We start from the raw sequence: 24,337 nt of genomic DNA, 5'->3' as shown, positions 1-24,337 counted from the left end.
CATTTCCGAACATATTTTAAAAATTACTAATTAGGTAGGTTGGCACTCAGACTGTGTAATTTTTTTTTTTTTATAAATATTTGGCCCGTTAATAATTTTTTTTTAAATGTATATAAGAATAGAAGCTTGTCATTAGCAACGTTTTTCTCAATTTTAGTTTGTTATAAGTTTGTAAGATTTCTTAAAAACAGATAAATAAAGTTAAAGAGAGAGTTAAAAATTCTAAATGACTTCGGTGTATGGCTATAATTTTATTAACATAAGAACATCGTCCGTTATGGGAGTCATTTGCGCGAGACGTAAACCGCAATCAAACGGACGCTTCGCTAGGAACGTGTAGTCCGCAGTAAAAGTTGACTTAGTTCTCAGAATACCTATTTGGGAGTACACGGAGTCCGGGTCAGGCCGCCCGGGATGCGAGTAGCGCACGTTTTATGTTTATGAAGAAGTCTTCGTGTCGTTATAAATTTAGATACCGCACGGCTTACACGCTCTTTATGGCACCGTCCCGGGAAGTACGAGGCCGAGCATTACAAAAAATAATTGACGTCTGAGCTGGAATGCGTGGAACTCCTCTAGGTTCGCCGGGGTGAACGAAAATCGTAATAAAAAGCGTTGCCACTCGAGGTCATAAAAACGATCATAAAGTGCGCAGTAAAATCTGATAGCGACCCCCGAGATATTCCATGATGCATTAGCCAGTCTTTGTACACGAGGCTCGGGGACCGTAAATCTGGAATACTGTAGCGTTGTTAATAACCGAGTCACATTTTTTTAGTATTACGATGTGTCTTCACAATGCGGACGGTGAACCACAGGCACGCAGAACGCTGTCCGCGTCATCATGGTCTACGACGGACTCTGGCTTTTGTTTCTACGACAGTTAAGGTAAAAGAATGTCCGCTGCGCGTAGCCTTGTGCTTCACATTCTTCGCAGCAAGCTTCAGAAATGACGTAAAACTTGCGAGACGACATTACTGTTCTAAAGTGACAAAGAACATAACTTCTTCAAAACTTTTTAGTTCTACTTACGTATTTATGTTGTGCATTTTAAAAGACACTTTATATTATGTAAATGAATTGGCTACAATGAAAAGGAAATTACGTACAATTTTTTTCTTGTTGAGCATAAAAGCTTAATTAGCAACAAAGCATAACTTGTACATGATACTTTAGGGTAAAATTATCTAATTAATAAAAAATATATTTCGTGAACGTGAAGCTCAGAAAGCCGCTGTTCTATCGTCAAGCATTAACATAGAGGAATGGTTATTTTTGTATTTAAATTAAGATGTATTTTACAATTCTTCCGGCCCTATTGAAAATCTATGTGTGAGGCGTATGTTTTACAGAGAACGGCCTATGGCTGTAATAATGACGATGGCAACTGAATTATCATGACATCTCTGGATATCTAAAATTTTTCTTGGACAAGTTAATTACCCTCCCCGTAAAGTTATTTTTGGTAAGTTTCATTTTGATTCAATTTCACAATGAAAATGGTTCATTTTGGCGAAAACTTATTAATAATAACATTTAATTAACTGTTGTTAGTTTTAATTCAAATGCAAACGAAAAAGGGGTAGATTACAAATAGAAGGCGATATAATAAGGCGTAAACGGGAGCCTTAGACTAGGTACTGATTTCCATTTCTGAAACAAATTACTTCGTGACAAATTTTCCATTGAACGACAGTTTAAATCTTGGCTTAGTGTGAAAGTTGTTGAGATAGGGCGGTAGTCCTTCGTTAATGTATTCAGGCAATTTCGGGGAGCGCGCGGGATGCGAGCGCTGTCTAGCCCCGGATTAAATTTGTACCCTTCAGTCTGTCGTTACATTTTGTTGCTTTCATCTTGCCATCACGTGACGTCTTTGCCAGATTCTAGGACTACTCCGATACATTTTGTATCTTAAAATATTAAAAAATTGATACAAAAGCAGCCTTAATACACGGTGTTGGTTACTTGTATAAAAGCTATGAAGGAGTGAATATGCAGCTCATTTGTTTTCAATTAATGTTTGGTTTACATTTTATCCAAAAATCAAGGGTTTCAGTAAAAATAAATAGCGTTATAATGATAAAATATTGAGAAAAGTGTTTTTGATAACTACTTATTAAGATTAATTATTGTTTAATATATATCCTCGTAGACTTTATACTGTCAGAAATTATTGACCCGTCTGAAAACTGCTTGACGCAATAGCGCAATTGGATGTAGAAATATGGCAGTTAATTAAAGGCAAAGAAATTTTTAAGTGTATCATAAAGAATGCTTTGTATGTGCTGTATATATGTAATAAGTTTCAATTCCAGGCTGCAAAATAAATAAGGATAATTTTAGTGATTGCATAAAATTATCTTTGCAAAACAGGGGACCTAGCTAGCTTAGACAGTCGGCACTTGGCAAAGCTGGAGAGGGTCCTTGGCTATAGGCTGTTCAGAGAGGGAGGGTCTGTCGCCCGTTAACTCTGACGCCTTGGAAGTTTGCCCGATGGACTTTAGATAAACGCCACCGTATTGCGGCGCACGCTCCAAAGATCGTGCAGTTTTTATGCTGACTCTGAGAATAAACCTTGCTTTTATTCGTATTAGACTCGTGTCCGACAGTATAAAGCTATGTGAATGTTTAAAAATAGAAGCTTATGAATTTCACTCTTTATCGATTACAGATACTAATTCATAAATTCATAAAAATTATTGTTGTTAATAACGACTCGGCTTTGAAGTGACATGGATGAGACAAAAACTCTATCTAATGCCTACGTAGAGCCCATCCAAATATCTAGTTGCAGATTCGATTCTTGAACTTGTTGTTACGTACTTATATCTGTGGTAAACAGTCAAACTAGGTAGGTCCAATTTTGAGAAACACATCAATGGTCGCCTCCAAATCGACTGAGCAGTGTTTGGGAAACTACGCAGCATATTTTCGTCCAATAGCTTTCAGTGCCTTAAGACAAAAGTCTATATAGTGTGTTACCAGTGCAGCCTTACGGCGTTGAAACGTGTTCTCTCACTTTAAGAGTCACATGGAGAGGGCTGTGTGAAATCCTTCTACGAAATCAAACCAGGTATGAGAAGAGTAGTAGTTTAACAAAAGTAACCGATGTAGTCCAGCGAATTGGTAAGTTGTAGTGACAGTGAGTAGATCACATAGCACGTAAAACAGATGATCGCTCTGACCTTAAGGTTCTGGAGTGGGGAAGAAGGTGAAATCATCGGCAGACACTGAATGTAGGCCGCTTCTAACCAGTTCTTTTGGAAATCTATAGGAGGTACTTATATTTAGCAGTAGACACATTACATAAAAAATAATGATGATGATGATGGAGTCATTGAAAAGTTTTTTTTACAGATTTTTTTTTAAATTTCATAATATGAAATCATTTCGACTGGTTAGATAGCCTAAGCAGTCGAAATGATTTGCATGCACGGTAAAAACGTTCAGTTCTCGGGTTATCAGTCCTGACGTCCTATATATTCATAAAGGACGCGCCTGATTTACTGGCCCAAATGTAAATTCCGTGCCCGTTCTGCATCCTCCGGCGTTATACCTGATTCATTCGAGTCGCTGTCTAATTTATTCGTGTGATTAAACATAAGTAAGGTTTTGGGCGCATGGGACTTTGACCGCCTTTTCAGAGCTATTACCTTTGCAATTAGGTCTAATTTTCGAATGACGACATATAAATTTGCGCTTCGTCAGACAGGACCACTTGTAGATTCATTTGCATAGTCCGTAATAAATAAGCAGGTGGGACCGTGGGTTAACGTAAGCGTGCTGTTAAATCTAATTTAGATATATACATACGGCAAATCCGAATAAAAACTTTTAGAATTAAATTATAAGACTTACTGCGAAAATATTATAAAGATACTACATGTAGATAAAAACTACAGTTTTTCTTGTTAGTGCATAGTTGTGTGCGCTTATACTAAATTTATGTTTACATCTTTTAGGACTAATGGTACATGACATAAAAATTTAATTATTATTATTGTTAGATGTAGTTTAATAAAATGGCTATCAATAATATACAATAACCTTGTTAGTATTTAAAAAAGAATGAGATACATATAATTTTTGAGTCAAAATATTAAGATTTTATTCCTGTCCTTAATTATTATTTTACAAGTAACTAGAATCTATCCACTATACAGGATGATTGCTTGTAGGTGAAAAATCTTTGAAAAGTTGAATATATAGCTCATTAGTCAGAAAAACATTCAATGTCAAAATCTTTTACTCCTATTTTCAATCATCCCTGTATAAAGTGATCACTCTGAAATATGTTACATTAATTTTTTCTATACGAATCCGACAGACCAATAACTTCTGGCTGTACAAAGTCTGCAGGGACATGTAATAAACGATAATAATAAATTTTGATATGGAGTAATCCTAGTTTTGAAAACGCTTATTCCTACTATGTCATCGTTACGTTATTTATTCATTCTGAAACCATTGATTTTTGCATATTCACCCTTTCTTTATATTCACCCCTTTTACTATCTATTTCTAATCATCCTGTGTAAAAACTTAAGCAGGTCAACGTTTTAGTTAAAATATTATTATTTTCAGTGCTATAATTTGTATCTAAAATATTAAAGGAACAAGATCTTTTAAAAATGTTATAATTAAAAAAATTTCATTTACTAATAGAACTCATATCAAATTATGTCAAATAGAAACTTTGAAATATGACAATTTTTCGCTTTTACACAAGTTTCCACTGTCTAGATTAGTATCCTGCTGGTAATTCAGTGGGGTAGTACAAGTCTGCCGGCGACGGAAATGTGTCACCCCGCCACTCGGCGCCGGTCCCCTCTCAAATATGCCTTTATTTTAACTATTCAGCTAGGAATTACACTTAATTTTTTTTTGTTACTCCTCCACGCATTGTTTACTAGCCATCTGCCCACTTAAAATAACGTGTTCCGATTGGTTACACACTTGCTAGGCCTGCAGTGCACTCTATACATTACACCCGGTTGTCATTCATCAACGTCCGAAACCTTTAACCTCTTTCCTATTCGTGTGTTTCCACTAACACTTTCATATTGATTATATATAAACCGACCCTTTACAATAATATTTTTTCTATTAATAAAATTCATACAATACATAAATACTTTTTCGATATATTTTCTAACGTTAGTTTGGAGTAATATCTAAAGAAAAAGGTTTTGTTATGTCATTAATATAGGATTTAATAAATACGAACGATTAGTAGTAGTATTAGGAGTGTGAGTGTTTATATTTTCATTGAAGTTGTCGAAAACACGTGTTCTTTTTTAAAAATAAATAGAATGGAATGTGTTTAATACAGAGAAAAGTTTTATTGTGAATGTAATGAAGAAACAGAATACGGTAGGACAATATAGCTGTTATTTATTGATTAGTTATCGCATACAACTATTTTGAAAGGATTTTCTTAAGTAGTAAAAATTAAATTTCAATCAAATTTTATAATAGTTTATTTTAATTTATTCGACATTTCGATTGCTTAGTAAAGTTGATGAAAGCTCCTAATCATTATGAAATCGGAAGTTTTGTTTAACGAGTTTGACGATTTTTTATTTGACAAATTCAAACATTTAGCAACGATTTTTAAGCTACACGTTTACACTAAACCTTAGGTTCGTAACAGTATTATGATTTGTTTATATTTAGTTTGTTTTATCGAGTAATATACGCGTAAGAAGAAATCAGGTACAAAGTTGATAAAATATTAACAATGTAAAATGTAGTCTTTGGGTAGGTGATATGAAAGGCAGTAAAATGTTATAGGAGACTAAATATGTGTAGGAAGGTATAAAGTTATTTTGTTTTATATAGGCAAAGTCGAAGCGTATCGAATGTTCACGGGTGACGTATCCCCCGGCGCCGAAGGATCGTGCATGTGACTGAGCAGGACGGAAGATCAAGAACAATCTAAGATTACGTTTTATTATTGCCGTGGAAAAGGGAGCACCGCGGTCGTTTGCCTGCGGTTTGATCCCGGGACGTAACAGGACTGTAACTAATGTCCAAGTTTATCTCAACGCCACTCGAAAGAAATGGCGGATTCAAGTTAACTAATGGCTCGGACCGTCATACGTGAGCTGAGCTTTTACATTAGAAAACATATTTAAAATTTCTGACTAACTTTGTATGTAATACGTTACGATTTGTATAGTTTTATATCCATCCCTTTGGGATCATAAGCAAATTAGAAAAAAGCTCATATATACGATTTTTTTAAACTGCTAAATATGGTTATATATAAAATGAGGAATGCATGCCTTCTCTCAATTTTCATACTGGTAATTAGTTTCCTTTGTTTTTTTTTCTTTTAGGATGCAAATAAATTTTCAACAAGTAAAAGCAAAATAACAAGTCATCATTGCTTCTAAGCAATGTAGTCGCATATATATATTTATGATGCCAATGGGCTCAATATGAAAGAATTAAAATAAGTTAATTCATTTAAATTCGTAATATCTTAGCATGTTAATGTTTTAATAACTCCGTGCACACGTTTTACATTTTTGGGTATGAATTATGTCTTTTGAAAGAAATATTTATTATTCTGTTCTGGTATTTAAATAAATTATGCAAATGTTAAATGTACGTGTTTTAACTTGGGATTTCTTATTAGTATATATATTAGTATTTTTCGTAATCGACATGATTGTGTTGTACAATTTTTAGGTCAAGTTTGTATGATCCACATAGAGCATCGCGCGTGTATAGTATGGCGAGTATTGTATTACACAAGTGATTTATATCGCCCTACCCGCAGACTTCTGCAACTGCCATGTCAATAATACGTTACCAACGTTGGAACTAACGCATTTGCAAGTACAGCGACGTTAGACATAAATTGCGCCCTGTTCGTTCACATGAATAGATATTAAGCTTTTTGTGATCGCGTCTCATTTTATAAAGAAAAAAAAAAACATGGAATGCATAAAGTGGTTATTGATGTGCCATCCAGTCCATTGAATTGTCGCTTTCGAGCGATCTGTCAATGTCTGCCTTTGTCGCGACACGCTCGAGTTTGCGGCGCGCTCCGAAGAATACTCATTTGCAGAACCCTTTTTTTAATTTACGACTTTTACTTTATTACGTTTTATTAATTATTTCGTATGTATAGATTATATTTTGTAATTTCTTAAACGGCACGAATTTAATTAATATTAATAGCATTATTGCATTGTACCATAAAAATAATTTTATAAATTTTTGGTTTCTAATCGTTATAACTTATGTTTAAATTCCATGAAAAACATTGAAAATTTTTTATTTATTTTTTAATCGTTGTTCAATAATAAAAACAAATAAATAATAATCCGTGGTTAAAAATGTATGAGATTTTGACTAATGTCACTAAAGTTACCATTATTTTGTTATGTTTATCTTTCATTTATTTATTGTCTCATTTTGCCCATTGTGTAATTTCGGACTTTATCCCGTATAGACAGGTGTATGAATGATATACCAAAAAAAATTAATACCGTATGCTATATATACATGATAAATACTATACTTAAAAACTTAAATAGGATATTATTTAAACACATAATGGTTTACTGACTAATTCTAAGGAAACATTAGCAAAGACACTGCTGATGGATAACAGAATGGCATGAATATTTATATAAGTTAAGTAAGGTTAATTTGACATATTGCCTGTTGCCGAAATGTTTTTTGGCCAAGCATCCGTCGGCGAAATCGTCGTTGTTTAAGTCAGGATGCCATTAAACTCACGTCGAGTTTTATATTTTAATATAAAGTATTTTGCCTTTCTACGTGTTTCGACATTTTTTATCGCGCTGTAACATATTTTCTAATGTCCAAGTCTCGGTTGTGGTATATGTCGATGATCTATCAACGTCAGCTTTTTCCTTCGCCACTTCACTTTAAAAAATGCATTCCCGGACACTTGACCTAAGAAAAAAGGGACATCTTGTATAGAATGTCATTTATATTAGGTAAACGCAACAATAGACCTTATGAACGTACAGTTTGTAAAGAATATTTGAATATTTTATGTTGCAATCGAATACAAAAATGTTACTGTATGACTTGATTTTCTTTTCAAATACCTTTTCTCATTTTTAATTTTTTAAAAATCTGTCTTTTTGACTACCAAAGTCTTGCTAAATCTGCTACATGTTTGTAAAAATATTATGTAAAGTAATTTCATTATGTTTAATTTTAAGAGTCAATAAAGTTACATTTTTGTTGCTATGAATAGTACTTCTTTGTTTGGACATGGACGTGGACGCCCACTGTTGGCCATATGTTGAAGACATGGATTTCTTATTGAAAGCGGCTTGCATTCAGCGTCATCCAATGACCTTAATTATATCACTTGTTCACATTTTGGGTTTCTAGTTTTTACAAACAAGTTTTTAGATTTCGGTAAATCTTTTTTTATCCACTCTAACAGCTGTATTCGATTGAAGCCGACCTTCTGACATTAAACTCGCTGATAAGATTATCTCCGACATTAAAAGCAGCAAATAAAGACTAGTCCTTAAAAAATGTCGGAGTAAAAATGTGTTCGACAAACGAGCTATCGGTCGCGAACCAAGATGTCCGATAACGTACTGTTTCTTGCTAATCGACACCGCGATAAGGCGAGTTTTATTTTCTAAATCGAACTTTTAACGAACTCCTGTAGTATTGGAATAGTATATTAAGCAGAAACCACCACTGGGAAGTAAAACTCTGTTCCAAGGTGTTACGGGTTATAATCGCTTAAAGAATTGATGGATGATTTTGCGTGAAGGATTTTTTTTAGGTCGTAATGTATTGGGAGCGGGTATTGCAAGGCGGGTGCACAGCTGCACAGCTGCACAACATCCGGGCGTCACGCTTTATGCGATCGTAGACACAAGTGCGTTTTTCTGTTATATACGTTCCCTCTGCTTTTGAATAATAAAACCGGCATAGCGAATAACTAATAACATTTACGTTAAACTATAAGATGTTAGAAATTTTCGGACAGCATTTTATTTTACAAAAATGAAATTCTGTCAAAAATATGTGAGATTTGTGCGTTTTATTAAAGTCTAACTTAGAAACATTTAAACGAGCTGTCCCTCACCCGCTTGGCATGGCGTAACATATATAGAGAAATATTAAATACTGTTATCTACCTGCGTTGTTATTTATAATGAATGTAATCTTTAGTTTTATAGCTATAGGAGAAATTGTTTGAATAAATGCAATATTTATTGATAGCTCCCTAATCTTACTTAAAGTTGCCCCTTTTCAAAAAAAACTTGTTTTTAGTTGATGTCTACTCGGCCAAAGTAATATTCCTACTAAATTTCTAGTATCTTAATTTTATAGTTCGCGATGAGTCAACGCTTAGGGAAAATCTTACCTTTTCCCTCCTCTCCTCTCCTCTCTCTCTCTATTTATATATATATTAACACACACACATAATATATATACACACATTATATATATATATATATGTATATATAATGGAACCCATCTGCCTATGTTTTATTTAAATTTTGTCAAAGGTGTGCGTGAATTTTACTTTTTTTTGGTAGTTATATTAACAAAATATATTTTGTGTTATATATATAAGTATGGTGTAATTAATTAAAAAAAAAACGTGTAGAAAGGTCAATTGGTTTTGCACCTTTTGCTGAACGAACAGGTCAGGTAGTCATTAAATGTCGAACAAGCACAACCATACACAGCGTCGGTCAATGCGCTTTTATATTCATCAGTAATTTATTCTATTGTCACGACACGAGTTTTTAAATATTATTATTAAAAAATGAAGGTGAGCGGTGTATTATTGCAAAGGCACTTATCAATATTCATCGTATAGCTCGAATTAACTAAAGGTTATTTCGATATTCGTGCATGAACGTTTAATAATTTACATTAAGCTGCACATGATAGTGATGTGTTTAAAAAATAATTTCGTCACGATTTATGTTCTTTGAAAGCATCCTACTAAATTAAAAAAAAATCTATTGTTTTTAATATGAATAAAAAAAAACTTAAACTTATGAGAACATGAAACCGAAAGTATTTAATTATAATTTGTTTGTGATAAAAGTCACCAGATGGTCTGACAACTTAGATAGGTGGCAGAAAGACGTTGGATGCGAGCAGCGCAAGAGCGGTCAATAGGGCGATCTTTAGGAGTGGGCTATGCCGTACTGTGGGCATCGAGGTTGATTACAAATAGTTTTAACAATAATTTGGACATAAACAAATTATTATTGATGACGTATTTGCCTACTTTTGGTTTTTATATAAGGTTTTTTGTGAGTAAATTTTAATTTTTAGAACTACAACAGTATATTAGTGACTAAACCAAACCATCGACAATTAGTTTATACGAATATAATTTTGTAAGAAATCCATTGGATATTTTGAAAGATATTATATATCATATAACATTTTATTTAATATTTAGCTCTTTGGTTAACAAGTTATTAGTATAATAGATCCGCACTGATGTTAGGCAGCCATCGCTAATAAGGTGAAAGACATGTATCACCTCACGTTCCGTATAAAAATGTAATAATAGTATTTTTGCATTATACCAGTTCGAATTAATTCTTTTAAATCATTGCCTTTTTTCTTCAAATAAATAAAAGAACGACCTAATTTATGTCATCAATATTACTTTTTTTATGGTATGATAATGCGTCAATGGCGAGATAATGTCTCGATTATTATCCTCGCGTCAGGTGCATGACGTGTTGACATGACAGACAGAAAAGCACAGATGGAGTACAGAGAAATCCGCAACCTCGCCTTCGGACATTGTTTTCTTAAATGATATTTAATCAAGTTAATTCGAATCTATTCCAGTCCATAACGTAAAGCTACTGAATTCTCGTTATCGCAACATTCTTAGTGTATAAATAGTATATATATAAGTATATAGAGTATAAATGCTGTACCGGGACCGTATGGACCTTAAACGGGAGACAAGTATGTAAGGCCATCATCAGCATTATTAAAGCCATAGGACGACCACAACTGGATATTGATTTACAATAGATCCGGTTGGAAGCGGCTGGTATCCAGCGTCTTCCGAAGACCTTAATGAGGTCATATGTTACGCTTGACGTCTTCACTTCAGAAAGGACAGAAATGTCCCCAGCGCCCATCTATGGTCGTATGACTATATGATTATATACTTTTTAGACCTTTGTTCAATTTTTAGTATGTCGGTTTTCTTATGAAGTTTACTCTTTACATACAGAGGCACTGTCGGAAATAGAACTAGCGATTATGATCGTTAAAGTTTTTATCCATTAAGGTACTTCTGTTTGTAGTGTCACTGAGCTACGTGTTATGTAAGGTAGTGTAATAATGATACGTATGGCTTATGTACGTTTGTTTTTATGTTGTGTAAAATTTATACACGTTCATCAATCTAATGTCATTGTTTTTGTTTAATGGAGATGTGTGAATTTTTAACCGTAATTTATATCTATTTTTGAATAAATTTATAAAAGCTCTTAACGAGCGCTAGGGATGAGTTTTGGAAGATTCTAAACAATGTGTTGCTTGAAAGGCGCCATGCAAAGGGTGACCGAGGGCGGAATCCCGACCCCTCGGTAAATAATTACCACGGGCGGCGCAGGGGAGTGTTTCCTAAACCGGCTCCGGCTAGGCGACGCGTCTTTAATTCCTTGATTTTCTCTATTTCTTACATTAGGTTTATTTATAATGATGTATTGTAAAAATAATTTCTTATAAAGATTAGTTGTTCACCAAAGATCTTCTTTCGATATTGCTACGACACTGCTATCCATATTACCACTTCGATCTTCATCACGTCTATCTACTATCACTCGTTCGAAATCAAATTCGAATGTTGATTTGAATTCGGACGCTGACAGTGAAATAGTCGCTACCATTGTGTTTAGGTTTCTGTAATATACACCCCGTATATCACAAACGGCTTTCATTGTACTCACCATCGACGATGGAAGAAATACAATAAATATTTTAATAATATTTGATCACTATAGTTATTTTGATCATTTCATTGCTGTTTTGATGCTAGATGTACCAATATCTTTCAAGGTTTGTTTCACACCCCCCTATATCGAAACATATTCTTATTCCAATCTGGTAATTAAAGTGGTACGTAGCGGCACGAGGCTTCTGCAGTAGCTTTCGAGCTTTGTTACCTTAAATGAGGTTTAAGTTTCTATTATAAAAAGTTATATAGAAAAAAGGTTTTCATTGACCTGATTATAAGAAGTACGACTTGTTACCTCACGGCGTTTTATACATTTTATAAAAAAGTTCTTGATACGTTATTGTTAGTTGAACGGATGTTTACAATGTCAAAATTGGTTTAAATTCCGTTTCATTTTAAAATAAATGCCTTTTTGATAGTTTGAACTTAATTACTCTTGAATATTTTATACGGTAAAAAGATTTTTAATAAATTATCAGGCAATATGCATGCGCTGCGGGAGCCATACGCCTCATCACGTAGTTTTCTTTATAACGTTTCTCTCATCGCATATGTTAAATCGATTATTTAAATTCTTATATTTGCTTTACATAGGTTCCTTACGTTATCGAATATCGGTTATTTTAAAAGTTATTCCTTTTTGATTGTTATGGACAAAATCACCTTTGTCGAGTTCAAGCTAAACGTTGGCCCGGTCAGCTATATTGTTTATTTTACGGATTTGGTAGGCCATCAAGTTCCGAAATCATTAAGGCAGTCGCTACATGGAGTGGCTAGGACAAGAGTCTATGAGCGATAGGCCTTCGGCTTGGTTGTGGAATCGCGTTTAGCATTCCATTTGTGTAGGCTCTATGGATCCAACAGGCTATTTTAATATTATCGAATGTTATATTTCCACCACACATATTCAGCCAGTCAACAAAAGTTAGTTTGACTGGGAGGTAATATAATGCATCCACCATATAGTCCTTCAGATTTCGAACTGTTTTGGTTTCTTCAGAATTCGTTAAACAATATCCAGTTAACATCAAGACAGGACTACCGTTACTAGTTTTCACTTTTTTTATCAGATGTACCAAAACTTCTAAACCTACGGATAATGCCGTCACTCTATACAAGACATCAAAAAGTACACGAACAAAATGCCACCTTTATACTTCATGTATTTTCAAATTACTGATTGTTTTATCTCTCTCAGATTGTCCGAAACGATGGATGTAGACCGCTTTCTACCGGTTTTTGGAAGTATATAGGGATGCCTGTGGCTATCGAAATTAATAAAAACATATTTATTTTGACTTGACTTTGAACGTTGTACTCGTATGTTACTTTTGAATATAATGAACGCATCAGTTAGCCAATACGATCTAGGTTATTCGTGATTCCATATTCAATTAAAGAACGCACGTACGCAACCGAATTTTTTTTATCAAACCGTCTTATCTTTTATATGATCAGTAATTGCGCTCATATATGTAGATAGGCTAGATGAGCACAATTTCGTAATGCGTCCAGTAATCCGGCCTCGTAAGACTGGAGTCCGCGGTTCGCCAAACGCTGCGGGTAACGTATTGAGATCCGGGGATTAAGCAAGCGACCGCACGCACCTACGTGATCGCTCCGTGTTGAGTTTCTCTAATTTATTATTCAATTTTTGCACATGGATTTTGCAAGCAAAGGAAAACTTTCGGCGAAACGTATTCACGGGTTCAATATCAATATCACTTAAATTTTATTCTTAAAATATTCTTACAATTATACCATGGCCTGCGCAGACGAACAGTCCGCTCATTTGATAAGTAAAAAAACAAATCATTGTGTGATAGGTTTTAGAAATATCAGTTTTTATAATGTTAATTTTTTTAATTTATAAATAAATATCTTAAGTATTTTGTGAATGTTATTGTAATTATGTAGTCTCATTTAAAACAAATTAGTTTTATTTAGACGATCTGGCAATGCCTCACAACGCCATCTATGATAAATTCACTGAAACTGCGGGACAGTTTAAAAGAACAATTTTTTTAACATTTAAATGGTTCTCACGTATTCAAAATGGAGTAATTTGAGTCTTTACAAATCTAATTTTGTAGATGTGTTAGCCACAAAGAAGGTTCTCTATCAATGCTTCGATCTTTCTATTATGTCTTTGTGATTCTACATCTGAAGGAACAGCAAGGGTCGGTAGCTTTTTGTACTTTTTAGTAAGGTACAAAGGGATTGTTTGACGACATAAATAATCCCTTAAATACCAATTTTAATTTAAACAATTTCTTTTCGTAAACATTAAATGGAAAAATTTGTAAATTTATTGTATTATTTATATATTGATTATTTCTTCAAGAGACTATTTGTGCGCGAAATGGTTTTTAGATAGTGACGACGTAATTAGGAAATAATATAAAATATAATTTCAATTACAATTATGTTCACACGATTTTAAGCTTCTATTGTATTTAAATATTTTTTCATAAATGTTGTTAGTTCAGTGCCAGGCTATAAATTGTCATATTAGGTCAGTATTGTGTCATGATAGAGTGGATCAGCCTCGATTTTGATTTTTATATAGTTGTAGGTTCGGTGGTACTGCTTTTAGATTTATTATGTTGGAGGCTGACTATGTACTATTGTGCCATCTATTAGAAACTAGAAATTTAATATTAGGCTTTTGAATCTTACATACTGTAGTGATATACACGATTGGCTAAGGATAATTAGCAGAAGGCAAACCACATAGCGCGCAGAACAGTTGATGGCAGGGGCCTTAATGTTCTGAAGTCCACGGACTGGCAAACGCTACGAAAGAAGTTCTTCTGCTTGTAAGATAGACAGACGCGCTAAGGTCGTCGGAAGACTAAATGAAGTTCCATGTCAAGCAGTAAACGTCCTACGGCAGTATGATGATGTGTGGTTTGTTCTGTGTTTCTATATCATTTATTGATCAACAATTTTTATTACAAAGTAGTAATAAACAAGCCAAAAAACTTTCCGTTGCCGTTTTAATAAATTTAAACTTTTTCCTTGGTTCCAAATATAATGTTGTAAGAATCTAAGCAATGTACATAAAGTAATAAATTTTATTTTACGTTGTAGAAATTTGAATTTAAAAAGTTATAAAATATCTGCTATTGAACAGTTCTGGGGGAGCTCTAGAGAGATGTCAGAAATGTTCGCTACATTTTCTATAACTTTATGACATTTTTGACGCAACACAGTCGCAGCCATCTTGGGCGAGAATCACATGTGACGTCATCGCAGTATAACATTGCCGGCGTCTACAGTAGAACGTACGCCTTGCGCGGGAAGGTTCAACTTACTAGGTCAACAAGGGCCTATTCAAGTGCCCGGGGAGACTGGCACAAGTAAGGCTGTAAAGTTTGAATGTATACGACGAGTCCGTTGGCGACACTTGGAACGGGGCACGGATATAACGTGCGAGGAATTTGCATTGGGCGCCAGTGCTGCGAAACATTTGATAGACAGGAGTCTCGCTTTGAATAATTCCAACGCTCTATTTCGTAAGGCGTCGACGCTGGCTATAACTTATTGAGTTTATTTGATATTGCACTTTGACATAGCCTTCGTTACACTTCGTTTTAAAATGCGTAACGGAATTCTGTAGTACAAGACGGCACTTTCGCTATATAATAGCGAAATCTATGTTAAAATTTTATATTCAAGCTAGAATTTATCATGTTAATGCGTTTCAAATGTGTTAAATTTAAATTTGTTTAGAGATAGTTCGGTATATTGAACACTTCGTGATGATCTTTTAGTGGCAAATGATGTTTGAAACGTAATGGTATCCATGAGACGCTAGGAGATGTAGTGGTCTTTCTGAAGTAGGACGCTAGTTGAAGATGTCGGCAGGGTCTTACTGCAAAAGAGTCACTCGCCGACCCGAGCTGAAGCTACCGAGAGAGCCTTCGAACTTTGTTACATAGCTAACCGCACTATGCGCCGGACAATGACTGATTGGACATATTATCCAATTATAATTTTATATGTTGAGGAAAAAAATACAATTTGTATATTTAGTTTTGGAATAAAGGACACTATTATATGGTACATTGTTAGTCGAAACGCTTCACAGACCTAAAGAATCGATCCCCTAATTCTCGGGCAGATGCGAGAGACGACGAGTTGCGTATGTCAGAAACTTGCCCTGCAAATCACAAAAGCGAAAGCATTAGTTCTGACAAATGGCCGAATATTCCGTTCAAAATTCTATTACTGCATTTTTTATTCGATATCATCCTGAAAATAAGTATAAAATGTGTCCCAAAATGTATATAAGGATATTTTCAAAACCATTCAACAAAGTATTAGACCATAAACATAAAATATATGTACCACTTAACGCGACAAGAAGCAAGTGAGACGATGTTCAAAGATAAACGCGAAACTTCTGTAACAAGTAGTACAGTTCTATAGATAATTGCGCTACTCGTGAGTCTCTAAATTTCTTTTATTGCATTTTTTACAATTTATCTGCTTGGTAACTGAATTGTTTCACTTCGGAACACTACAGTAAAATCTTTTGTATCTAACGTTTTCTAAAACTCGATGACGTTTTGATTTTGTCCGATCGTGTATTTTTATTACAAATCATTGTTATTGATGTAGACTTCATTTTTAATTATAAATATTTATTTACGCCACGTAATATTGACATAAAACTTATACTAAGAGACTATAAACTCTCTCATAATTCTCATCTGAAATATGCTTTATACCCAAAAACGTACAGGGGTTCTCCAAAATAATTTCGAAAATATGTTACAAATTACGTTATTTGGTCTTCCTCTTTTCGTTTTCGTTCGGGAGTTCCTATTTATTTCGCTAATCTTTTGGTACATGGTTTTATTTTCTTTTCATTTGCACACGTGCGATGTTGTTCATCCTTTTTATTATACGAAAACCTTCATAGCACCGTTTTTAATTATTAATTAAGTAAATTATTCCTTTACATTTTTTTATAATTTCTGTAATGGACATAATGTCTTACATGCATTCTCTACTGCACAATATTTAAAGGTGCAGAGATAACAAGTTGGCAGGGGTAAAAATGTGATGGAAAAATAATACAAACCTAAAATAGTGTATAGTGTAAATACATAATAAATACTTTACTTATTATATAATTACTAATACACACAAATCGGAGGTTGTTGTATTCTCTGTCTTGTGCAATGGTGGACTACCGGTAGATGATTAAGATTTGCGATTGCAGGTTGCGTGTTCGATTCTCGGAATACAATCTTATGTAATTCACACGTGCATTAATTATACGGGATTACCGCTGCTTACAAAAAAAGTTCCAGAGGATAGGCAGTGGACCATAACACCACACTTCGATCGCCAATCAACCAAGCTTGGCGACTATGGTACAACCCCCCATAGATATCTTAGCGGGTGGCCTATGCATTGTAGTGAGTGTCTATGGGCCGAAACGACGATATGTTATCCGTTATATAATTAGTAATTACTATCAAATAGGGCTCCTTGTAAGCTGAGTAATGTATCTGTTTAATAGCAAAAATTAACATCGCCATAGACCTTCAGCGCTTTACAAAGGAATCTATAGCGTATAAATCCTTTAGTTAATGCAATTACAATCATCAGATTCCCGTATACCGATTTAGGTTCGGATGATGCCGTTTACCAGATTAACTTACTGATATTCACCAGATAAGACTTGGTGGGAAGTGTCTAGTCTGGTGATAACGAAAGATACGTCTTGTGTCTTGCAATGGAATGTATAAAGCCTGATATATTATTACGCAATTGTGTTAACCTGGTTTCCTGCGACGTATAGCACGCCGGGTGGTGTTTATGAAAGATATTACGCGAACATAATAGGCGTATGAAGATGTAAGAGTAATGTCGTAAAAGCGAGGTAAAACTCAAGGTTGAATGTTAATAAATTTGCATTTCATATTTTTTTATCTTGATAGACTCCCGCTTTGTGAATCCCGGTGTTAACTGGTTTTGCCTAGTAAGAACTTATTCGCGCTTCTAACTGAAACTAACAACGGTGATTTCCTTAACGCTTGTTTTTAGATCCTAGTTTAAATAAAGAACGTAATAATTTTCCTATATTCAAAAAGTCTAGTTCAAAGATGTAAATATTTAACTATAAATCTATAAAGTATAATGAATTATATGGGATCGCCACAGCCCATTAACAAGTTTCCAGAGGTTCGATAGCAACGTCCTCTGCATAACACAATGCCCACCATAAATTTGGAAACAATAAGTATATCCGTTTTTGATAAGTAAGATAAGATTTTAAATTTAAAATGTTTAAATTCGAATTTCAAATTTTGTGCAGACTAGTAGTGTCATAAATAACTAATTTCACGCAATTCGTTGTTACCGGAAATGGTTTTTGCGTGTACGCGACGCGCCCGGATCGCTCCCCTGCGGATTAAACCATAGATTGTAAATTGCACTGTGCCGTTAATGCTGATTCATATTGGCTGGCAACGCAGAAGTTTGCGCATTGGTTAAGTGGTTACAGCCCTGCTATGTAAAATAGCCAGGAGTTCTCATTTCAATTTAATACACGCTGTTTGATGCTAAAATACATTGTTACTTTTATTCGAAGTACTCTAGAAGTAACTAGCTGTCCCCAGCCTCCTTCGCGTGGTGTATAAAATATAGCGAGAAATATTAAATTTTGTTATCTAGTGGGGCTAATTTGAAATAACATAACATTATATTTATTTTTTATTATAACTTGTATTTTATAACATTACCCTTTAAAATAAACGAAATTCAAGGAAACTATGTATTTTTGCCTATAAGAGCTACAGTGTGCAAAATATGCATTTTTTAATGAACACCCCTTCTACTTCAGGTGGAATTTCATAAAATTCATTCTTAGCGAGGCTTTATTCGTCGAAAGCAATATTCATAGCAAATTTCAAGTCTCGTAAGATTTATGGTTTCAGACATATCGTTATTACATGGGTGAAAATATCATATAAACTATATAGATAGATATTTAAACATCATACCTATAAAGTTCACGATTTTGATATACAAAACAGAACCGCGTTTCCTTTTGCCTTCTTGAGAAAATGGCAGTTAGTTTCGAAATTACAGTTTATTAGTTGTGGCGTTTTTAAAAACCAAAACACATTAATGTTCGCAGACAATTAGCATAATAAGTAGTAGCGCTTAAACCGACTTGCTATAGAGATTGATAGTTGGTCTTTATTATGGCAATCTACTCTCAGCTTTTGATTTTAAAAAATTACATAAAATCTTTAATAAACTTTTGAAATAGAAGTGCTTAAATCTAATAGAACACTTCCGGTGTATACGATCCGCATTTACATAGTTGATTACATTTTAGAACCAAAGGTTGCATATGTAATTAATTGGGAAGTAATTCCTAAGTATTTCCTAGCTTATAAAGTTCTAAACATTTTTCTGTGCATTTTATTCCTTTTCGTTGAATTACTCACTCGTCTTTAATATCGTATTTCATTATCGATATGAGATCATAAAAGACTTCAGTTGGAAAATTATTCCAAACATTTTTATTTAAATTTTAATCAAATAAATATAAAAGACCTCGGCTACAAAGTTTTGTTATTTTTTTTACAAAAGGGTTTACTTTTTATGCGTGTGTCATTCAATTTTTATGTATATATATCTCATTATTAGAATAGTGAAGAAAAAAGTAAATGTTTCGCAGAAAAATCAAGGGAAACCTTAGAAGGTCGGTATTTCTCAAAAAAAGATCACGCCATGGAATAACTCTTTACAATATAAAATGTATACGTAAGTACCAGAGCTCATACGTACATATACGTCTACAGCAGTTACTCACCCATAACTTGCTCCATAGATATAATTACAAAATGTATGGACATTTAAAGTCTGGTCTCGGTTATATAACTTTCAAACTACAATATTACGATGCAGAAAGTTACGTCCAAATACGTTTCCACATCCTACCTCTGTTTTACGAAAGGAAACTTTTAGAATCAAAGAAGAGTTAACTCGAATTACGTAAAATTTGTAGCTAAGGGCAGGCCGGCGTCTAGGGACTCTCAGAACAATTTATGTATCCTTTACGTTCTCGAAATGAGAATAATTCTTTGTTAAACCCTCCCCTATTCCCACCGTGTAGATTTTCACAAGGCATTTAACTAGGATTGCATTCGCACTAAAAGTAAGCTAATTCAGTTAAACTGCATTCTTGATTTATGGTTGTAATAATGTCATAATAAGAATTGATTTTTGTTTTCCCGTTTAATAATCGTATGTATTTGAAGATATATCGTGGAAGTTTTAGATTTTAATTTATGAAACCATATTTCATAGCATGTATACGTGCTTACTGTTTTATAGCTTCTACGAATAATTGGATTACTTTAAGGGTCTAAGTAAACTCTTTGTATGTTCTATGTACATTTTGAGACCGAAAGATATGATACTGTTGATCTGACATCATTTATTTTATAAAATATGTTTAAAGTAGAATCTTTAGTCATTATATCTTGGTGGAGTATAAAAGCTCCCTGGAGATGTTTGGACTCAACGGTGCATAACCGCGTCTTTTCTTTTATTTATCCTAACCGCGTGGGTGTATAAGAAGAATGATACGTACAACGTCATCGCAGCGTAAATTCTCGTCCCTAGCACTCCGTATTTTTGGAATCCCTAGGACGACCCTGTGTTATTCGCAGTCCTGTAATTTTAATAATGGCCTTGCGGGAACGCTCTGGCCCATACTCGCTGTAGATAAATGAGATAATACAGCCGAGGCGACTGGCGGCCGACGGGCTACGGCATTCGGGGCCTTCGTCCTCTCAAGCAGAGGGTGGGAGAAATTCCCATCGGCCCACCCTCTCCGTGCGTGGGCGTTTAAATTACTCGCTCCGTTTGTCGCGGCCTGTAGCGTTCAATACTAACTAAATTTGGTTTTGTTTTCATTGCCATTACCGCAGAGCGTACGCAGCTGAGTGTACAGGGTACACACGCCGCCGGCGTACACTGCCCAACATGTTTGTGTAAGCAATCGATTTAAATTTATTCCTATTTCATATCGTATACACATTCACTTTTTCCAGACCTAAAAGCTGGATTTGATATGAAAGCTACTAAATTTGTTAATATAGCTTCTGGATGTCCATTTGCTCTGCGCTTCCTCTTGTCTTATAGCCATTCTTTATAATTTATACTGTCGAAAATGTGTGTTTGCGATTGCATACGTGTAAAATCATCTACCACGGTATCATATACTACATTTTTGTACCCAATTTGGTATAGAAAACCATTTTATTTTTACGTTTATTGATTTAAAATATCAGTAGCGTTTAGAAAAGGTTTTATGTAGTACATTATATTTCGTACCCCGGAGTATGCGTATTATTGATAAGTTATATCAATTAACGTCGTATCGAAGTCATGCCTTGAAATAATAGCAAGAAATAAATAAAAACATTAACAGCGTCTGTAAGGAGCAAGATATTGAGGCCTTTTCGATCATCGTTCCTTCTGCAAGGAAATATGACATTTTTAGACAAGATCTAATTGGCGACAGGCATTATTATAAAACATTTTTTTGTAATTGTAGTATTATTTTCTATATATACAGGTGATTTTTTATAGTTATAAAAGTTTTAGAAATTCAAAATCGCTTATTTACCTGTACAAAGTGATCACCGCAAAATATGTTACGTTAGTTTATTTTTTTTTATTCTAATGCGATGGGCCAATAATTTCTAGCAGTTCTCTCCGTACAAAAACAAAAATTAATTTTAATATGTAGTGTTCCAAATTTGAAAACTCTTTTATAATATTATTATTACGATATTTATTACTTCTGAAACCATTGATACTCAGGTCGGGTATGCTATACATTAATTGTATAATACACGCCACGTCAGTTATTCGGTACAGTGTACTCTGAATCATTTCAAGTTTAGAAGCCCACTTAATATTTCTGTCTACTCAAAACGAGTTAAGGTGAGAGTTTATAAATGTATTTCAGCTGCGTGTTTGGAGTTACGCTGGGAACTATTTAACAACATACTCCCTCTGAGGTCGATCGTCGTTCGAGGCACCACTCGTACGCTGTATGCCGTGAATTTCGAGTATCGACAGTTTCACCCCGTGTTGCCCTGACGGAGTTTTTTGTTCTTCAAGTGGCCGTTCATACCCTTTTGATTCATTGCATTTTAAATTTTCGTCGTTATTGCTTTCGAAACTGTTTGACTTTGACTTCACAACCGATTTAATTCGAAAATGTTTCGTCAAAATGCTCTTATTTTATAAATCTGTTTATGAATTTCTGTTTTTTATTTTATATCATTATAATGTTGAGTATGGAAGGAAATTTTTGTTGCCGTTTTATTTCTAAACAAAATAAAACAGTGACGGTTGTTCCAGATTTTGTAAATAATTCTTGTGAACTAAAATGGGAAATATTACTACATGCTTTCAGAAAACAGCATAAACACCAAATAAAGGGATCTTAGAAAACAGGTCTTTAAATGAGTAACGTAGTGGTGTGTTTTTAACATTTAGTTCAGAATATTTATGCTTTCAAAATATATATATCTTCACTTAAACATTTCCGGCGAGGGCGAAGTTACTCCTTACTAAACACGTTTTACGTTTTAGAATATTTTGTTAGGCTCGAACGGATTAAGCTTTTCCGTATTTTAAACATTTGCGCAATGCTTCCAACTCTATTTTATACGTAACTCTAAATTTATACGTGCATTTTATTATATTTACAGTTTTTTTCTATGATAAAGTTAAAAAAGTTCAAAACTCCTTAACCAAAACCCGCATCAGATACGTGATAACGGAGCTGCTGCAAAGCGACCTGCACAAGATCATCGTGTCGCCGCAGCATCTCTCCGCTGACCACATCAAAGTCTTCCTCTACCAAATACTAAGAGGTGAGTGCACTGACGTTCGTTTACTTTGCTTTACTTTGCCTGACACACTTTGGCCTGAATTCACAGAGATAGACTCGCTGAGGGCACTTCAGCACTGGCCCGATATTTATTTTATCTCTAGTTTTCCAAGTGTAGACGTTAACAACCCAGTTTTTAGAACATCAGATTATTTTTACAGTTGTATTTTGTTTACTTTTAACAGTTTTTCTTTCGTTTTTTGAACCTTAACAGGTCTCCTCATCAAATAGTGTGTTCAATATTTGAACCAATTTTGGATGAAAATTTGAGTTTAAATTTAATAATTCTTTGAATTGTATTTAATTACGCTATGGGATATATGAGGTACAAATTTAGATCACACTGAAAAGATGAAAAAACTGTTTTCTTTTTCATTTTAGATACTGTTGCTGGTGAATAGATTTGGCTAACCATGTTTGGTGGTGGTCAAGATAATGAATGCAGATATAGATCGCGTTGCGAATATTACAATTAATATTACTCTGTATCGTATTAAGTGACTGTTTGCCACTCGGGAATGAGTAGTTTCTCTTCGCTAATGTAAACACTAAATATTTGACTTGTTTTTTTGCAAAGCGTATTTGATTTTGTAACACTGGCCAACTATCAATTTATTTGAAATTAATGATTTATTAATGTTAAAAAAAAGGTTGAATTGAAAATATTAACACATAAAATATTTTTAAACCTCATATAAGATGTACATTTTTACGACTACCTTTTTGTTCAATCTTAATAATTTTGTACTGTCTAATTTAACACTAATTAGTTAAACAATCCTTAGTATTGAGTAACCGTTGGTTAGGAATATTAATATATTGTATGTTTTAATTAAACATTGTTTTTGTTGTTTTTAATAAAACAGTTAATTTTTTGTAACCAACGGTGAAAATGATGGCGTAATGAATTTATAGATCATTATGTAATTTTGTATGTAATAACTAAAGAACGGTATACGAATCAGGATGGTTGGATCTCGTGACATACATGAGCCCTGTAACAGGAACGAAATAAGTCCATGCACGTCTTTGATGATATGGGTTAAACATTGGAAGATTTGACGTCAAAGATTCTATAGTCAAGTTGTGATTATAACTGTGGCTATAGACAGATTATTAAATAAAAAAATAACAGAAATATGCAAACAAATATTCCTTAGCCCGATGCCAGCAAAAAATTATAAAATTATTATATATTTTTTTCACAAATTTAAAAATAATTTGAAGTTTATCTAGTAGACCGTTAAATCGCAGTTAAAATGCTCTTTTTGTAAAGAGAAATGCATGTTGGCGTTTTGACTAATATAACAATTCTGAATTATTTTGTCATCAATGAATTCTAAAAAAAAATAAAGATTTAAAAAAAAGTAAAAGCAAACAAAGTCACCAACGGTTTGGTTCACATCTATGACATTACAACTAAC

The 24,337-nt window shown here is 33.9% G+C and overlaps 1 protein-coding gene across 1 annotated transcript in view; it reads left to right on the top strand.

Annotated features, from left to right (window-relative positions):
- The window catches only part of nmo (serine/threonine-protein kinase nemo), a 156,148-nt gene that overhangs the window by 100,355 nt on the left and 31,456 nt on the right, over positions 1-24,337 (top strand). The window contains 1 exon segment of the mRNA XM_068773304.1: positions 22,790-22,896. Coding sequence (XP_068629405.1) covers positions 22,790-22,896 — 107 coding nt within the window.

This window comes from Battus philenor, unplaced genomic scaffold (assembly GCF_028537555.1).
Source record: "Battus philenor isolate CCGP_79_NKW_IND1 unplaced genomic scaffold, ilBatPhil1.0.hap1 SCAF_6, whole genome shotgun sequence".
NCBI lineage: Eukaryota > Metazoa > Arthropoda > Insecta > Lepidoptera > Papilionidae > Battus > Battus philenor.
The sequence above is the reverse complement of the archived record's forward strand: the minus strand, read 5'-3'. Positions and strand labels throughout refer to the sequence as shown.